The sequence below is a fragment of the Pseudophryne corroboree genome, chromosome 1 (assembly GCF_028390025.1).
Source record: "Pseudophryne corroboree isolate aPseCor3 chromosome 1, aPseCor3.hap2, whole genome shotgun sequence".
Lineage (NCBI taxonomy): Eukaryota > Metazoa > Chordata > Amphibia > Anura > Myobatrachidae > Pseudophryne > Pseudophryne corroboree.
Genome location: NC_086444.1, coordinates 839,270,289 through 839,288,820, shown reverse-complemented (window position 1 = coordinate 839,288,820; position 18,532 = coordinate 839,270,289). Strand labels below are relative to the sequence as shown.

Here is an 18,532-nt window from a genome sequence, read left to right as displayed (position 1 = left end):
CACACTGCACACACCCAGGGAAACTTTCTGAAGACCGTATCCCCTGAAAGGCCCTTTGGAGAGACAGAGAGAGAGAGTGTATGCCAGCACACACCCCAGCGCAACAACCTGGAGACCAACACAGAATGATTTTCCCCAGCAGCGCTGTATTATACTTTATTCCGCCAATTATGTGCCCCCCCCCCTTTCTTTTTAAACTCCCTTCACAGTGTGTAAGCAGGGGAGAGTCCGGGGAGCTTCCTCTCAGCGCTCTGTGGAGAGAGAAATGGCGCTGGTGAGTGCTGAGGGAGAAGCCCCGGCCCCTCGGCGGCGGGCTTCTGTCCCGCTCAAAATCGTGTAAAATGGCGGGGGCTCAATTATATACATGTACAGTGCCCAGCTGTACATGTATATACCTATTTGCCATCTAAGGTCTTATTATTGCTGCCCAGGGCGCCCCGCACCCATACAGAGACCGGAGTGTGTGAGGTGATGTGGAGCAATGACGCACAGCTGTAGTGCTGTGCGTTACCTCTGTGAAGCTGAAGGCTTCTGCCGCCTGAGACGTCTTCTTGCTTCTGTTCTTCTGGCTCGGTGAGGAGAACGGCGGCGTGGCTCCGGGGGTGGACGCCCAGGACGAACCTGTGTTCACCCCCTCTGAAGCTAATGGTGTCCAGTAGCCGAGGAAGCAGATCCTATCAGCTAAGTAGGTCTGCCCCTCTCTCCTCAGTCCCTCGATGCAGGGAGCCTGTTGCCAGCAGTGCTCCCTGTGAAAAAGTAAAAATCCAAACAAAAATGCTTTCTGTAGCAAAGAACTCAAGAGAGCTCCCTGCAGTGCGCCCTTCATCCTCTGGGCACAGTGTAAAACTGAGGTCTGGAGGAGGGACATAGAGGGAGGAGCCAGTGCACATCCAGAATCCAAAGCTTTCTTAAAGTGCCCTATCTCCTGCGGAGCCCGTCTATCCCCCATGGTCCTTACGGAGTCCCCAGCATCCTCTAGGACGTTAGAGAAATAGAATTTGACAGCAGATAACCACTTGGCTTATCTAGTCTGCCCCCCTTTTTCAACTTTTAGTAACCTCAACCCTATTAGATACTTAGTTCTTTGCAAGGATATTCTTATGCCTATTCCAAGCAAAGTTAAATTGCTCCACTGTATTTGCATCTACCAAATCTGTTGGGAAGCTATTCCACCTATCCACTACCTTTTCTGTAAAGTAATTTTTCCTCAAGTTTCCTTTGAATCTAACTCCCTTAGTTTTCAGCATGTGTCCATGTGTTCTTTTTTTCCTTTGAAGAATGATGCCCCCCTGCTGTTTAAAACCCTTACCCTTGATGTAGTTGAAAGTTTCTGTTATGTCCCCCCTTTCTTTTCTCTGCTCCAAACTATACATATTATAGAAGCCCACTTATCATAGATCACATTTGTAATGAGATATAGGCGCGATAGCGCAAAAGATCGCATTGCGGAGAAATATATCATCCTGCACAAGCAGGTAAAGGGAGTACAAAAGACGCCAGTCCCTGCGATGTGCTGTAGTCATTGCAGTGGCTTCTGCGCATACGCGGTCCCTCTGGCCACACATACACAGCGGCCATTTCCTGGGGAACCCTCTAGAATTACAGCCGCAATCTGTAGCCTATAGGCTACACCTGGCTACAGAGATGGCGGTAGTCACAGGGGTCAATTTCGGGAATGCAAATTGATAAATCTGGCAGCATCGCACCCCCCACAGAAACCTATGGGGGATGCTGCCGCCAGCGGGAATGGAGGGATCGCAGCAGATATCTCCATTATCTGCTGCGTTCCCTCTGTCATACATTCAGGGATACTTAATATTTGTAGTTAACCCCCCGAATATGGGTGTTTTGGGGGATTAAGCCGCAAATATACAATGATAAATGGGCCCCTTAGTCTTTCCTGGTAAGTTTTTTTTTATTCTCTCACATATCAGGATCTGATTTTACATATAAAGCAAAGTAACAAAGATCTCAAATCAATGGAAAGAAGGAAAGATACTGGTATGAGTTGTTGCAGATGTTTAGCTTATAAAATCTGAATGTGCTTTAAACTTAATGTGCTCCCAAATATGGAAGTTCTATGGCACTGATCTAAGTGTGGAGACACAGTATGTGATGCTCCAACATAAACATACTAAAGATGCCCAACTAAACATGCGCTCTGTGTCGGATGCAGTCATTTTAAGCAGTGATGACATGATGTCATTTCTGGAATTACCATTCTGAGATCAGAATCCATCACTGTGTGTTGTGATGACAGGATAGACTTTAGCTGCTGTGGGAAGTCCTCCAGGTGCTGAGGATAACAATGTGCAGTCTGAAAAGCATAAAGGGCAGAACAATTCAATGCATTTTACATGAAGTTGCTAAGGATAAGAGGTGCTTAGAACATCGGCTTCATAGCTCTCCTCACTATATATTACATCCTCATCTACTAAACACAGAGAGCCCCCAAAGTGTAACACTTACAAAATGAAAGTGTTCCAGCAAGTATTGGGCTAGATAATGAATTCCATAAAGTAAATCCAGTGGTAAACCAGACATAATCTCTAGTAAAAACCAATGGCATCAAAACAATATGTAAGACCCCTTCTTGTGACTGCAAGTGAAGGATCATGGACATGTGTATAATTCTCCACTTCTCACATATAGTTTTATTAACTATTGCAATTTATTTGACATGTACAGATGTGTCCTCATACAATGTTGCTGCAGTCATGCCCAACATCCCCTCTCAGCGCACCAGGTCTCTCGAGACTGGTAGCAGCGAGCAACTTTATATCCATGAAAATGCGCCTTATGTGATGCACCAGGAGACTGAGCAGATTAATTTGATATGCGACACTAGTATATCTGTGAGCTTCCTAGTGGTACTCGTGCCAGACATCTTGTGCTGTGTGGCATATTGAGGCTATATGTATGAGAACACACCTGTATATTGCTCAGCATCTGACATAGTAAGTAAGATTCCTGAAATTTGAGACCTTATCTTTTTGAAGAAACTGCACTTTAGCTGTAGAACCACAAAGACTCTCTGGATTGCACAGATTCTATGAACACTCCTTAAAGTTGGTCTATGGCACGATTCCTCCCCTAATGAATACATTACAGCTATGTATGGTGAGCTGTAAAAACAATGATGGTACGCCACACATATATATGCTCACCGAAACACTGATTATATTGATCCTTACATTCTCACACCACTATTTGGGATTATGGCTTATTTGCATTTATTCCTTATTAACCCCCATTGACAATTATTTTGCAGTATCTTCAATATATTGGTGTATCACGTGACAAATGCTATATTTTAACAACAGGTATTCTACTTTGTGTGTTAGTGGACTCAAACAAACTGTACTTTGTTTCACCATTACAGAGCTTTGGTCAATTAAGTAATCAAAGTGGAATCAGATCAGTCAGTAGTTTCTCTTTGTGTAGCTTTGTATAAGTGGCCACTTAGTTTATGATGGAGTGGATTTTAAGGTAGCAATGCTTCATTGGCGAGAATTATGCTACAGCAACATTGCATTTTTTCATGCGCTAGGAAGAAAAGACCTGATGTTTATGGCCACTAGTAGATGGGGGAAAGAATTCACGTTAGCAACAGCTATACCTTTACATCAAACTGCCCCCTTAGAGACCTATGTCTAATAAAGAATTAAAATGTGGCGGTCCGGCTGTTCTGCTCTTCCCTGGCTAGCCCCAAATGGTCTGACGTTAGTCACGTTACCGGGCCCACTGGAGGCCGCCATTACCCCGTACTCTCTACCGGACTTCTTGCTTGGGGTGAGACGTCACGCAAGCGGCCGGTCGCGGCCTGGCATCACCAGGCTAATGTGCGGCCCTGACTTGGAGGAGCATGTTCCCCAACTCCCCAGGCCTGGGCCACAGTCCGCTCCACATACCCTCCGAGCGTCCTCAGAACCAACCAGGGGAGGTGTTCAGGAAACTGCTTGATGCCGATCCGCTGCTGCAGGCGCACATCACCCTACAGGAGAATGTCAATCTCTCCAGAATGCTGATGAGTGGGAATGTTCTGACAATGCCCCCGGCGTCCTCACAGCAATGGTTGTATGGGAATCACAGTCCATTAGTCGATACAAGCTTGTTGTCTTCTCCATTCCAAAATAGAATGCGAAGTAGTGATGAGGGAAATAATCCTCATGATGTAAAAAGGCAAAGATTTAATTCTCCTCAGCAGCTTTCCCCTATCATTCACCAAGCAGTGCCTTTAAAAGACCACCACCACTACTCCATCCCTGGATCTGCAGGATTGCCGTAAGCACCTCCGAACCCTGATGTAGATGGTCAAGTTTCATCTACAGGAGACTTCTGGCTGTTTGACCACATAGCAACGGGCAAAGTGGTTTCTAACGACAAGCTGAGTCAGCAGATCTTGGAGTTATTCCAAGCTTGTCAACAGCAAGTCAGTGACTTGAAGAAGAAAGATGTCTGCCGGGCAGAACTTCAGAGGGAAATTCAGCAAATCTTTCCACAGAGCAGGCTGTATCTGGTTGGCTCTTCGCTTAACGGATTTGGCACAAGAAGCAGTGATGCAGATTTGTGCCTGGTTTTGAAAGAGGAGCCGTTCCTGATGAATCAGAGATCAGAGGCAACATATATACTCAGCTTACTCCAAAAACACTTCTACACTAGGCTGTCATACATTGAAAGACCTCAACTAATCAGAGCAAAAGTGCCAATTGTAAAGTTCAGGGACAAAGTCAGTGGTGTGGATTTTGATTTGAATGTGAACAATGTCGTGGGAATCAGAAATATATTCCTTCTCCGAAGCTATGCATACCTAGAGAACCGTGTTCGCCCATTAGTACTGGTGATCAAGAGGTGGGCCAGTCATCATGGCATAAATGATGCCAGCCGCGGTACCCTGAGCAGCTACAGTCTTGTTTTGATGGTTTTGCACTATTTACAAACTCTACCTGAACCAGTCCTTCCATCACTACAAAAAAAAATACCCAGAATGTTTTAGCCCTTCTATGCAGTTACAGCTTGTCACCCAGGGGAAGTACCCCTGGGTGATCTTATTGTGCGATTTTTCAAATACTTTGCCATACAGTTTGACTGGAAAAACAAGACCATTTCTGTCCGAGAAGGTAAAGCTCTCCAGAGGACGGACAGCATTGAATGGAGAAACAAATACATCTGTGTGGAAGAGCCATTTGACAGAACGAACACTGCTAGAGCTGTACATGAGAAATACAAATTTGACATGATTCAGGAGGAGTTCATGAAGGCATGGGTCAGATTGAGAGACAACAGAGACCTAAACAGTGTGCTACCTTTACGAGGAATTATTGGGATGCAAAAAAGATAGCGTCTTGCAACTGGACCTCTCTGAACACCCTACTGTTCATCTGCAATATACTCGCACCTCAAAACTTTTTTTTTTTTTCCCCGTAAACCCTCAAGATGCATTTAAATATAAAACAAACTTTTAGGGTAAAAGTTGTGTACAGTGTATTCCTTTTTTATTGTATGTTTTGCTGTACTGTGTATGTCGGGTTGTTGTTGTACCATGGCTTAGATTAACTGCGAGTGTGAATCATTAGAATTCTTTTTTTCCCTGTTCATAAATTTGTTCTAGAATTGCACTACACATTGATCAGATGTAGTCTCCTTAGCCTGTATGAATATATAGCTACCCCTTTCCAATGTACTACTCTTCAATGTTGAAGATGATTAACAATTAAATAAAAGCTACAATATGTTCAAAATGTGGCGGTCCCGGACCATTATTACAGATTCTGACCCCATACCAAAGTACAAAATGGTTTAAACAAAATCTGTGCAGATTCTTACCTGTGCCATGAACATGACCAAGGTTGATAAATCCTTGTTTGGCTTGTCTGGTTGGAGCTTGAAAACCTCAATGATGGACTGGTAGTGTTTGTATTGCTGTAAAAACTACAAACAACAATACTTAGCATATAAAATAAATATTAAGTAACACTTGCCAGAGCACTTTAAACCACCAACAATGAACAAATAAATAAAAGCTTACTTAAACTGGGTACAAACCTAAAGACACGGATCTGCAGATATATCGATTATTGAGAACAATGGGCAATTAATCTTTCCTCGGTACAAACTGGCAGATTATTGTCATAAATTAGTTTAATATCACACATTTCAACAAATAGATGTCACAAATAGTTCATCTTGTAGTGTTTACATAAAATGATCTAAAATAATGTCAGTCAAAAGCTATTAACCCAGTCTGTGAAGATACTCCCTCTTGAGCTCACACCTTGCAAAAGGCGAGGGAGCATCTAGAGTTATCATTGTATATCAAACACACTGGATATATCTTAATGGCATTATTTTAGATAATTTTATGTAAACACTACAAGACGTGACACTTACTTGTTCAAATGTGTGATATTAAACTAATTTTTTCTAATTGGCCTTGGGCCTCTTGTTTGGGTGACTATTTGGTGAGGGGTGTCTGTTACAGGTCCCCAAATATAAGTATTCTCCAGTATACAATCCATATCCACGTGATTGCCATTGGAAGAACCATATGTACGTTTTATGTAGTACGCTTGGGAGTTGTGTTTTTTATGTTGTATGTTCTTGATATCTTCCAACAGGTATCTCTCCCATAGTGCTGCTCCTGTTTTTGGTGTGTGGGTGTGTGTGTATATATATATATATATATATACACACACACACATACATGCATACACACACATATATACACACACATATACATACTGTGTGTGTACATATATTTATTTTATATATCCAGAGAATGTCTGCACTCTCAGTTAATCAAGTATCATGCTGGGGTGCCAATCAAAGTCCATGTTAAGAAGATAAATCCTCATTGCAGGTACATAAATTAATGTAAAGGGTGCACTCACCAGGCGTTCAGTAAGATCCAAATCTTTATTTAGGCATCGAATCCATAAAAACGACGATTTGATCCTTACTGGACCTTTGTCACGGTTATACTGCATGTATATACCATCCCCCACATCCCACCCAGAGAAACCCAACATATTTTGTGTATAATAATATATATATACACACACACACTTGCGTGGGTTTCCTTCGGGTACTCCGGTTTCCTCCCACATGCCAAAAATATACGGACAGGTTAATTGGCTCCTAACAAAATTAACCCTAGTGTGATTGTGTGTGTGTGTACATGTGGTAGGGAACATAGATTGTAAGCTCCAGTGGGGCAGGGGTCAAATATTCTATATATATATATATATATATATATATATATATATATATATATATATATATATATATATATATATATATATATCTATATCTATATCTATATCTATATCTATATATATATATATTAGTGATGAGCGGGTTCGGATCCTCTGGATCAGAACCCGCCCGAACTTCACCTTTTTTTTCACGGGTCTGAGCAACTCAGATCCTCCCGCCTTGCTCGGTTAACCCGAGCGCGCCCGAACGTCATCATCCCGCGGTCGGATTCGGATTCTATATAAGGAGCCGCGTGTCGCCGCTATTTTTCACTCGTGCATTGGGGATGATCGTGAGAGGACGTGGCTGGCGTCCTCTCAGTTTCTATGTTCAGTAGGCTGCAAATTGTGCTGCAAATATCTGTGCTCAGTGTGCTGCAAATATCTGTGCTCAGTGTGCTGCAAGTGCAAATATCTACGTTCTCTGCCTGAAAAATGCTCCATATCTGACTGTGCTCAGTGTGGTGCAAATATCTGTGCTCAGTGTGCTAATTGCTTTATTGTGGGGACTGGGGACCAGCAGTATTATATAGTAGGAGGACAGTGCAGAGTTTTGCTGACCAGTGACCACCAGTATTATACGTTCTCTGCCTGAAAAACACTCCATATCTGTGCTTCATTGTCGTATATAGTAGGAGGACAGTGCAGAATTTTGCTGACCACCAGTATAACTATATATATAGCAGTACGGTACAGTAGTCCACTGCTCTACCTACCTCTGTGTCGTCAAGTATACTATCAATCCATACCTGTGGTGAATTTCAGTTTTGCACAGTTTGCTGACCACCAGTACATACTATATAGCAGTACGGTACAGAAGGCCACTGCTCTACCTACCTCCGTGTCGTCAAGTATACTATCCATCCATACCTGTGGTGCATTTCAGCTTTGCACAGTTTGCTGACCACCAGTATATACTATATAGCAGTACGGTACAGTAGGCCACTGCTCTACCTATCTCTGTGTCGTCAAGTATACTATCCATCCATACCTGTGGTGCATTTCAGTTTTGCACAGTTTGCTGACCACCAGTATATACTATATAGCAGTACGGTACAGTAGGCCACTGCTCTACCCATCTCCGTGTCGTCAAGTATACTATCCATCCATACCTGTGATGCATTTCAGTTTTGCATAGTTTGCTGACCACCAGTATATACTATATAGCAGTACGGTACAGTGGCCACTGCTCTACCTACCTCTGTGTCGTCAAGTATACTATCCATCCATACCTGTGGTGCATTTCAGTTGTGCGCAGTATATATAGTAGTAGGCCATTGCTATTGATATATTACTGGCATATAATTCCACACATTAAAAAATGGAGAACAAAAATGTGGAGGGTAAAATAGGGAAAGATCAAGATCCACTTCCACCTCGTGCTGAAGCTGCTGCTACTAGTCATGGCCGAGACGATGAAATGCCATCAACGTCGTATGCCAAGGCCGATGCCCAATGTCATAGTAGAGAGCATGTAAAATCCCAAAAAATAAAGCTCAGTAAAATGACCCAAAAATCTAAATCAAAATCGTCTGAGGAGAAGCGTAAACTTGCCAATGTGCCATTTACGACACGGAGTGGCAAGGAATGGCTGAGGCCCTGGCCTATGTTCAAGGCTAGTGGTTCAGCTTCACCTGAGGATGGAAGCACTCATCCTCCTGCTAGAAAACTTAAAAGAGTTAAGATGGCAAAAGCACAGCAAAGAACTGTGCGTTCTTCTAAATCACAAATCCCCAAGGAGAGTCCAATTGTGTCGGTTGCGATGCCTGACCTTCCCAACACTGGACGGGAAGAGGTTGCGCCTTCCAGCATTTGCACGCCCCCTGCAAGTGCTGGAAGGAGCACCCGCAGTCCAGTTCCTGATAGTCAAATTGAAGATGTCACTGTTGAGGTACACCAGGATGAGGATATGGGTGTTGCTGGCGCTGGGGAGAAAATTGACAAGGAGGATTCTGATGGTGAGGTGGTTTGTTTAAGTCAGGCACCCGGGGAGACACCTGTTGTCCGTGGGACGAATATGGCCATTGACATGCCTGGTCAAAATACAAAAAAAAAAAAAAATCACCTCTTCGGTGTGGAATTATTTCAACAGAACTGCGGACAACTGGTGTCAAGCCGTGTGGTGCCTTTGTCAAGCTGTAATAAGTAGGGGTAAGGACGTTAACCACCTAGGAACATCCTCCCTTATACGTCACCTGGACCGCATTCATCAGAAGTCAGTGACAAGTTCAAAAACTTTGGATGAAAGCAGAAGCAGTCCACTGACCACTAAATCCCTTCCTCTTGTAACCAAGCTCCTGCAAACCACACCACCAACTCCCTCAGTGTCAATTTCCTCCTTAGACAGGAAAGCCAATAGTCCTGCAGGCCATGTCACTGTCAAGTCTGACGAGTCCTCTCCTGCCTGGGATTCCTCCGATGCATCCTTGAGTGTAACGCCTACTGCTGCTGCTGTTGTTGCTGCTGGGAGTCGATCCACATCCCAGAGGGGAAGTCGGAAGACCACTTGTACTACTTCCAGTAAGCAATTGACTGTCCAGCAGTCCTTTGCGAGGAAGATGAAATATCACAGCAGTCATCCTGCTGCAAAGCGGATAACTCAGGCCTTGGCAGCCTGGGTGGTGAGAAACGTGTTTCCGGTATCCACCGTTAATTCACAGGGAACTAGAGACTTGATTGAGGTACTGTGTCCCCGGTACCAAATACCATCTAGGTTCCATTTCTCTAGGCAGGCGATACCGAAAATGTACACAGACCTCAGAAAAAGAGTCACCAGTGTCCTAAAAAATGCAGTTGTACCCAATGTCCACTTAACCATGGACATGTGGACAAGTGGAGCAGGGCAGACTCAGGACTATATGACTGTGACAGCCCACTGGGTAGATGTATTGCCTCCCGCAGCAAGAACAGCAGCGGCGGCACTAGTAGCAGCATCTCGCAAACGCCAACTCGTTCCTAGGCAGGCTATGCTTTGTATCACCGCTTTCCATATGAGGCACACAGCTGACAACCTCTTACGGAAACTGAGGAACATCATCGCAGAATGGCTTACCCCAATTGGACTCTCCTGGGGATTTGTGACATCGGACAACGCCACCAATATTGTGCGTGCATTACATCTGGGCAAATTCCAGCACGTCCCATGTTTTGCACATACATTGAATTTGGTGGTGCAGAATTATTTAAAAAACAACAGGGGCGTGCAAGAGATGCTGTCGGTGGCCCGAAGAATTGCGGGCCACTTTCGGCATTCAGCCACCGCGTGCCGAAGACTGGAGCACCAGCAAACAGTCCTGAACCTGCCCTGCCAACATCTGAAGCAACAGGTGGTAACGAGGTGGAATTCAACCCTCTATATGCTTCAGAGGATGGAGGAGCAGCAAAAGGCCATTCAAGCCTATACATCTGCCTACGATATAGGCAAAGGAGGGGGAATGCACCTGACTCAAGCGCAGTGGAGAATGATTTCAACGTTGTGCAAGGTTCTGCAACCCTTTGAACTTGCCACACGTGAAGTCAGTTCAGACACTGCCAGCCTGAGTCAGGTCATTCCCCTCATCAGGCTTTTGCAGAAGAAGCTGGAGACATTGAAGGAGGAGCTAAAACAGAGCAATTCCGCTAGGCATGTGGGACTTGTGGATGGAGCCCTTAATTCGCTTAACCAGGATTCACGGGTGGTCAATCTGTTGAAATCAAAGCACTACATTTTGGCCACCGTGCTCGATCCTAGATTTAAACCTACGTTGGATCTCTCTTTCCGGCAGACACAAGTCTGCAGAGGTTCAAAGACCTGCTGGTGAGAAAATTGTCAAGTCAAGCGGAACGTGACCCGTCAACAGCTGCTCCTTCACATTCTCCCGCAACTGGGGCTGCGAGGAAAAGGCTAAGAATTCCGAGCCCACCCACTGGCGGTGATGCAGGGCAGTCTGGAGCGAATGCTGACATCTGGTCCGGACTGAAGGACCTGCCAACGATTACTGACATGTCGTCTACTGTCACTGCATATGATTATGTCACCATTGAAAGAATAGTGGAGGATTATATGAGTGACCGCATCCAAGTAGGCACGTCAGACAGTCCGTACGTATACTGGCAGGAAAAAGAGGCAATTTGGAGGCCCTTGCACAAACTGGCTTTATTTTACCTAAGTTGCCCCCCCTCCAGTGTGTACTCCGAAAGAGTGTTTAGTGCAGCCGCTCACCTTGTCAGCAATCGGCGTACAAGGTTACTTCCAGAAAATGTGGAGAAGATGATGTTCATCAAAATTAATTATAATAAATTCCTCCGTGGAGACATTCACCAGCAATTGCCTCCAGAAAGTACACAGGGACCTGAGATAGTGGATTCCAGTGGGGACGAATTAATAATCTGTGAGGAGGGGGATGTACACAGTGAAAGGGGTGAGGAATCAGACGATGAGGAGGAGGTGGACATCTTGCCTCTGTAGAGCCAGTTTGTGCAAGGAGAGATTGATTGCTTCTTTTTTGGTGGGGGCCCAAACCAACCAGTCATTTCAGTCACAGTCGTGTGGCAGACCCTGTCACTGAAATGATGGGTTCGTTAAAGTGTGCATGTCCTGTTTATACAACATAAGGGTGGGTGGGAGGGCCCAAGGACAATTCCATCTTGCACCCCTTTTTTCTTTCATTTTTCTTTGCATCATGTGCTGTTTGGGGACTATTTTTTTGAAGTGCTATCCCGCCTGACACTGCAGTGCCACTCCTAGATGGGCCAGGTGTTCGTGTCGGCCGCTTGGGTCGCTTAGCTTAGTCATCCAGCGACCTCGGTGCAAATTTTAGGACTAAAAATAATATTGTGAGGTGTGAGGTGTTCAGAATAGACTGAAAATGAGTGGAAATTATGGTTATTGAGGTTAATAATACTATGGGATCAAAATGACCCCCAAATTCTATGATTTAAGCTGTTTTTGAGGGGTTTTTTGTTAAAAAAAAAACACCCGAATCCAACAAAAAATTTTCAGGGAGGTTTTGCCAAAACGCGTCCGAATCCAAAACCCGAAAAATTTCCGGTGCACATCACATAGATGTACCGGTAGGTTTAAAATTATATATTATATATTATATATTTTATATATATATATATATATATATATATATTATATATATATAAAATGTTAAACCTACCGGTAAATCTTTTTCTCCTAGTCCGTAGAGGATGCTGGGACTCCGTAAGGACCATGGGGATAGACGGGCTCCGCAGGAGACATGGGCACTTTAAGAAAGACTTTGACTCTGGGTGTGCACTGGCTCCTCCCTCTATGCCCCTCCTCCAGACCTCAGTTAGAGAAACTGTGCCCAGAGGAGACGGACAGTACAAGGAAAGGATTTTTGTAATCCCAGGGCAAGATTCATACCAGCCACACCAATCACACCGTATAACTTGTGATATACTATCTAGTTAACAGTATGAAGAACAACATATCATCGGCCCAAAACTATAACATAACCCTTATGTAAGCAATAACTATATACAAGTCTTGCAGAAGTAATCCGCACTTGGGACGGGCGCCCAGCATCCTCTACGGACTACGAGAAAAAGATTTACCGGTAGGTTTAAAATCTTATTTTCTCTAACGTCCTAGAGGATGCTGGGATTCCGTAAGGACCATGGGGATTATACCAAAGCTCCCAAACGGGCGGGAGAGTGCGGATGACTCTGCAGCACCGATTGAGCAAACAGGAGGTCCTCCTCAGCCAGGGTATCAAACTTATAGAACTTTGCAAAGGTGTTTGACCCCGACCAAGTAGCAGCTCGGCACAGCTGTAGTGCCGAGACCCCTCGGGCAGCCGCCCAAGACGAGCTCACCTTTCTAGTGGAATGGGCCTTAACAAATTTCGGTAACGGCAATCCTGCCGTAGAATGCGCCTGCTGAATCGTGTTACAGATCCAGCGAGCAATAGTCTGCTTTGAAGCAGGGCCGCCAACCTTGTTGGCTGCATACAGGACACACAGTGCTTCTGTTTTTCTGATCCTAGCCGTTCTGGCCACGTAAATTTTCAAAGCTCTGACCACATCAAGGGACTCGGAATCCTCAAAGTCACGTGGAGCCACAGGCACAACAATAGGTTGGTTCATATGAAAGGATGAGACCACCTTAGGTAAGAATTGAGGACGGGTCCGCAACTCCGCTCTATCCATATGGAAAACCAGATAGGGGCTTTTATGTGATAAAGCCGCCAATTCCGAAACTCGCCTAGCCGAAGCCAAGGCTAACAACATGACCACCTTCCAAGTGAGATATTTCAACTCCACTGTTTTAAGTGGTACAAACCAATGTGACTTAAGGAAACTTAACACAACGTTAAGGTCCCAAGGCGCCTGAATATGCAGTACTCCCTTCACAAAAGTCTGTACTTCAGGTAAAGAGGCCAATTCCTTTTGAAAGAAAATGGATAAGGCCAAAATCTGAACTTTAATGGAGCCTAATTTTAGGCCCAAATTCACTCTAGTTTGTAGGAAGTGAAGAAAACGGCCTAGATGGAATTCTTCCGTAGGAGCATCTGTTCCTCACATACTCACCCGGCTTCTTTCTTCCGGCTCTGCGAGGAGGACGGCGGCGCGGCTCTGGGACGGACGGCGAGGGTGAGACCTGCGTACCGATCCCTCTGAAGCTAATGGTGTCCAGTAGCCTAAGAAACAGAGCCCTGAACTCAGAGAAGTGGGTCTGTTTCTCTCCCCTCAGTCCCTCGATGCAGGGAGTCTGTTGCCAGCAGGCTCCCTGAAAATAAAAAACCTAACAAAAATGCTTTCTTACAGGAAACTCAGGAGAGCTCCTGAAATGCACCCAGTCTCCACTGGGCACAGTATCAAACTGAGGTCTGGAGGAGGGGCATAGAGGGAGGAGCCAGTGCACACCCAGAGTCAAAGTCTTTCTTAAAGTGCCCATGTCTCCTGCGGAACCAGTCTATCCCCATGGTCCTTACGGAGTCCCAGCATCCTCTAGGACGTTAGAGACAATAATAATAATAAATATACACTGTAATATATATATATATATATATATATATATATATATATATATATATATATATATACACTACAGTGTATATCTCCCACACATTGTTCATTTGTCCTCAGAAGGCCAACTCATTATGTAAATAGCAGGAAAATTTGGCTCATACTTACATACAAACACAAACAATGAACAGTAGGCAGTGAGATTGCCATGCGAAAATCTATAGATAGTGGGCAGGACCGGACGGAAGGTCCCTCCTGGCAGGTTACAGATGTGACACCGCTGTGCTCAATGACAGTGTATGTGTGGGAAGCAGCAACACATTGTGTAGAACATAAGATAATGTGCTGCAACATTAGGGTACCCAGCTCACCTACACGCGGGCCCCTGGCCTACAGCATAGAGCTCATGTTAGTGCACCCGGTCTCTCCCGGGCTGTTGAGGAAGCACAAGTCCGAGCCAACCTCCAGCTAAAAATCAGAAGCAGGAACAGGCATGCTAGTAACCATAGCCCTCAATGGAGAAAGCACCTGTTAGAACTGGGCTGCGCTGGCATGCTGGAATTTGTGGTGTCACTGAGTGCAGGCTAGACAGGCAGCAGTAAATCTAACTTTCGAAATGGCTGAGAAGCCCCGAGTGTTACCCAGGCTGCCAGTACTATACATAGGGTGCAGTGACGGGCAGGAGGCCGGTCACTGGGCTGCAGACACTTTCTTACACCACTGGTGACCGGACAAAGCGCAGTGTGGACCTGAGTCTCATCACTGCCCCAGCCTTGAGTACTTCTCCCTCTGCCCTGGCCCCACCACGCTGTATATGGGGCTGTAGAATGTGTCCATGCTGGGGGCATTACAACTGCTGTTGGCACAGTGCCCCACCATGTTGGCACTGTCCATCTTACCTCTTTCTTGGCCACCAGGGAACCCAGTCATAGCTGCCTATATAGAAATCTGCAGAGTACTTCTTATCGGGCAGGGCCATCTCCAAGCGGCAGATGCCCCTTTCCCTCAGCTGGCCGGTGTCTGAGGAGCAGTGGAGAAGGTACTAGCCATTCACCCTCCGAGACCCCCGGCACTCTCCAGGCACAGGCCATCATACGGCACCAGAACCTTGTACAGCTCCATGCCGCCACTCAATGGCCGGGCCCCGGTGTGTAGGGATCCCCACACTCGTCTCATCCCAGCTGTAGCACCGGGGTCCGAGTGGAGATATGTGCATGGAGAGATTAAAACCTCCAAACTCTGTCACTCTCCCCCTCTGGGCTCCTGCTGACCTGAGCTCTCGCTGCCCGGCCTCCCACTGACATTGGCTGCAGTGCACTACAGAAGTTGCTTCCCTCCCCCACGAAGACCATTTACATAACCCAGCCCACATAATGACTTGCATAACAGTCAACCTATCATGTGATCGGGGGTCTGCATACATACAGAACGATGCAGCAGAGCAGACGCGATATGTCTGTGAAAAGTCCTTCACAGACAAATCGATTGTACACACCTGCCAATCAGTTAACAATATACTGTCAAATCAATTGATAGGCCAATACAGTATATCTGCAAGTGCGTACAAAGCATTAGATGGCTTATCTTCACCATTTACAAATGGTTCTCAAAAGAGTGGGAATACAGGACTCACCCACCAAACTGGGGGGCAGATGTTTGACCGTGCGCTATGGGCTTTGTAGCCCATAGCGCACACTTTTCACACACCCCAAATGTATTAATGCCGGGTTACCGTTGGGTGTGCTGGTCTGCGCGCACCCCTGTCAATTACCGCCTTCCCATTGTGAAGATAGGAGTTTCTGATGTATGAAAGGGCCGTCTGTGGATTACGAATCGTTATCCTCCTGTCCTGCTATCGCCAGCTTCAGCCTGGCACTGTGGTCCTTTTGGTCTGCTTTTTTTTTACTTTAATATACTGCCTATGTAAACAAATGCCTAACGCTGGAGATACCACCTACATTAGGCATATGCACCAATCCATGGGCTCTTTTGTTCTCATGGAAATCGCCGATCTGGCATGGCTAACGCTATCTTTGGAGAAGGTCAGACATTGTAACCTTATGAAGGGGATCTGTTCAATTCGCCGGCTGTCGGGATCCCGGTACTCAGGATACCGACGCAGGAATGCCGCCGGACAGAATCCCGGCAAACCAGAACTATTCACACTCGTGGGAGTCCACGACACACCCATAGAGTGGAAATAGATCCTGTGACGAGCGCAGCGACCCCACAAGGGGACTCTTAGCACCTGCCCCGCTGATGGCATTCTGGCGGGCGGGTGGGATGCCGCTGTCGAGATCTTGACAGCCGTCATCCCGCCCGCCGGTAAATGGTATGGGTGTGTGGGGGGGGGGGATCATTGCCTTGGTGCTTCTCCCTTTCCAGCGACCATCAAAACAAAACTGCGTATGTGCAGTGTCAGAATGGAAAGCACAGTGATGGCAGCAGCTGTCACTAACCGCAAACCACTTTGACAGGACAGACTTCTATTAGAGCTGCTGTCCTGGCAATACAGTATTTTTGCTAAATAGCCATGAAAAACGAGTGGTTCTCACCTGAAGGTAATATATTACATTTTATAAAGTCCGACACATGTTACACAGACCTGCTCAGACAGCACTTACCTGTGTACAGAGGTACTTCTAGCAATCTCTCACCCTTAGAAAACAACTGTAAATGTAAATCACACATTCCTAAAGAAAAAACTGTAACGCACAAGCCTATGCCATGTAACCCAAAATGTCAGACACAATAGCATAATCAGGGGCCGTCTAGAGAGCAGCCCTGCTGTAATAGGGGTGCACGGAGCACGCTGCATGCCTCTGCTGTACACAATGCCGGGGGCCGGTCTCTGTGTATGCGACGTGTGTCCTCACCTCCTCCGTATAAGAGCACGGGTCCCTCTTTATTAGGTTCTGGAGCTGGGGCAGGTTGGTCGGCAGCTTGTTGTTATTTCTCCCGGACATGGCGGCGGAGATCACGGATTTCTATCACCAGTCACAAGTTCCTCTATTACCCGTACTGCTCCGAATCGATAGCTACTGTATACTCTCTGGACAATAATAATAAGCATCACCGTCCGGCACACGTGGATATGGATACATCCGTGGGAGCAACCATCTTGCATTTCCTGACTGGCCCAGCAGCAGCACTGGTGGTGACGTCCGTACGGCGGCGCCCACGGGGCAAAAGTTCCCTGTGAGATGAGAGAAGCGACGTGCGCTCCCAGTGTAGGTGCTGCTAGCTGTATGTGCGCCCCCTGCTGCCGCTCCCAGAGTAGGAGCTGCTAAAGTAGCTATATGTGCGCCCCCTGCTGCCGCTCCCAGTGTAGGAGCTGCAAAATTAGCTGTATGTGCGCCCCCTGCTGCCGCTCATAGTGTAGGTGCTGCTAAAGTAGTTGTATGTGCGCCCCCTGCTGCCGCTCCCAGGGGTATATTTACTAAGCTCCCGATTTTGACCAATTTGGTGTTTTTTCTTCAGTGTCATCTCGGGAATTTACTAAACTCAAATCTCGGCAGTGATGAGGGCATTCGTATTTTTTTGGAAGTCAAAGAAAAAAACGCGGCTGTTTAGGTATACAACTCGGTAATTTACTATGCATTCGTATTTGAAATCTCTACCGTGAAAGTGCATTGGCGGCCGTGAAAAAAAGCGATTCGTAAAAAAAGGCTGGAAAAAAATAGACCTGCTTTTGAGAAGCGTGTTTACATGTGTTTCCAATTCTACATTAATCACACCTGCATTTTTGGCCCTTTAAAAGGGACCGAAGCACATTTTTCAAATCTCTCACTCTGAAATGGCTGCTGCCGTGTGTAGTACTGAGTTCTTGTTTGCTGTGGGATACCTGAGACTGCTCCATGAGGCTACAATAAACCAGGGCCAGGAAACTGAACATGGTCAGCAGGTTGTCCAGGTGCCGCGGAGGCTGCGCAGGCCTCGTTTTTTTAGGGGGCGTTTAAACTTAAACGCATTGGCCGATGACCAGGTCATACAGATGTTCCGGCTAAATAGAAACAACATTTTCCGTCTGTATGACCTTGTCAAACTGGACCTAGACCCTGAGACAGCACGCTCTCGCTCTGTCTCAGGCCTGCACAAACTCCTGGCTGTGTTGCACTTTATGGCTACTGGCAGCTTTCAGGCTGTGACTGGCGATGTAATTGGTATCTCACAGCCCACCTTTTCTAAATATTTAAATCAGGTGAGTAAAAACATACATACTCCTCTATGTCTAAAGGCCCGTACACACTGGTCGATATATCGGCCGTTCTCCTGAACGGCCGATATATCGCGGGACCGTC

General features: G+C 46.0%; 1 protein-coding gene and 1 pseudogene across 1 annotated transcript in view; one reads left to right on the top strand and one right to left on the bottom strand.

Moving 5' to 3' along the window:
* SDAD1 (SDA1 domain containing 1) overlaps nucleotides 1–17,514 on the bottom strand; it is a 221,128-nt gene extending 203,614 nt beyond the window's left edge. Inside the window, exons 1-3 of the mRNA XM_063919903.1 lie at nucleotides 17,108–17,514; nucleotides 5,827–5,931; nucleotides 2,219–2,317 (exon numbers count right to left, since the gene is read on the bottom strand). Of these exons, the coding sequence (XP_063775973.1) occupies nucleotides 2,219–2,317; nucleotides 5,827–5,931; nucleotides 17,108–17,197 (294 nt within the window). The 5' untranslated portion in view covers nucleotides 17,198–17,514. The remainder of the gene's footprint in view (nucleotides 1–2,218; nucleotides 2,318–5,826; nucleotides 5,932–17,107) is intronic.
* Nucleotides 3,866–5,378, top strand: LOC134952543 (poly(A) RNA polymerase GLD2-B-like; annotated as a pseudogene).
* Nucleotides 17,515–18,532: the final 1,018 nt, after the last annotated feature.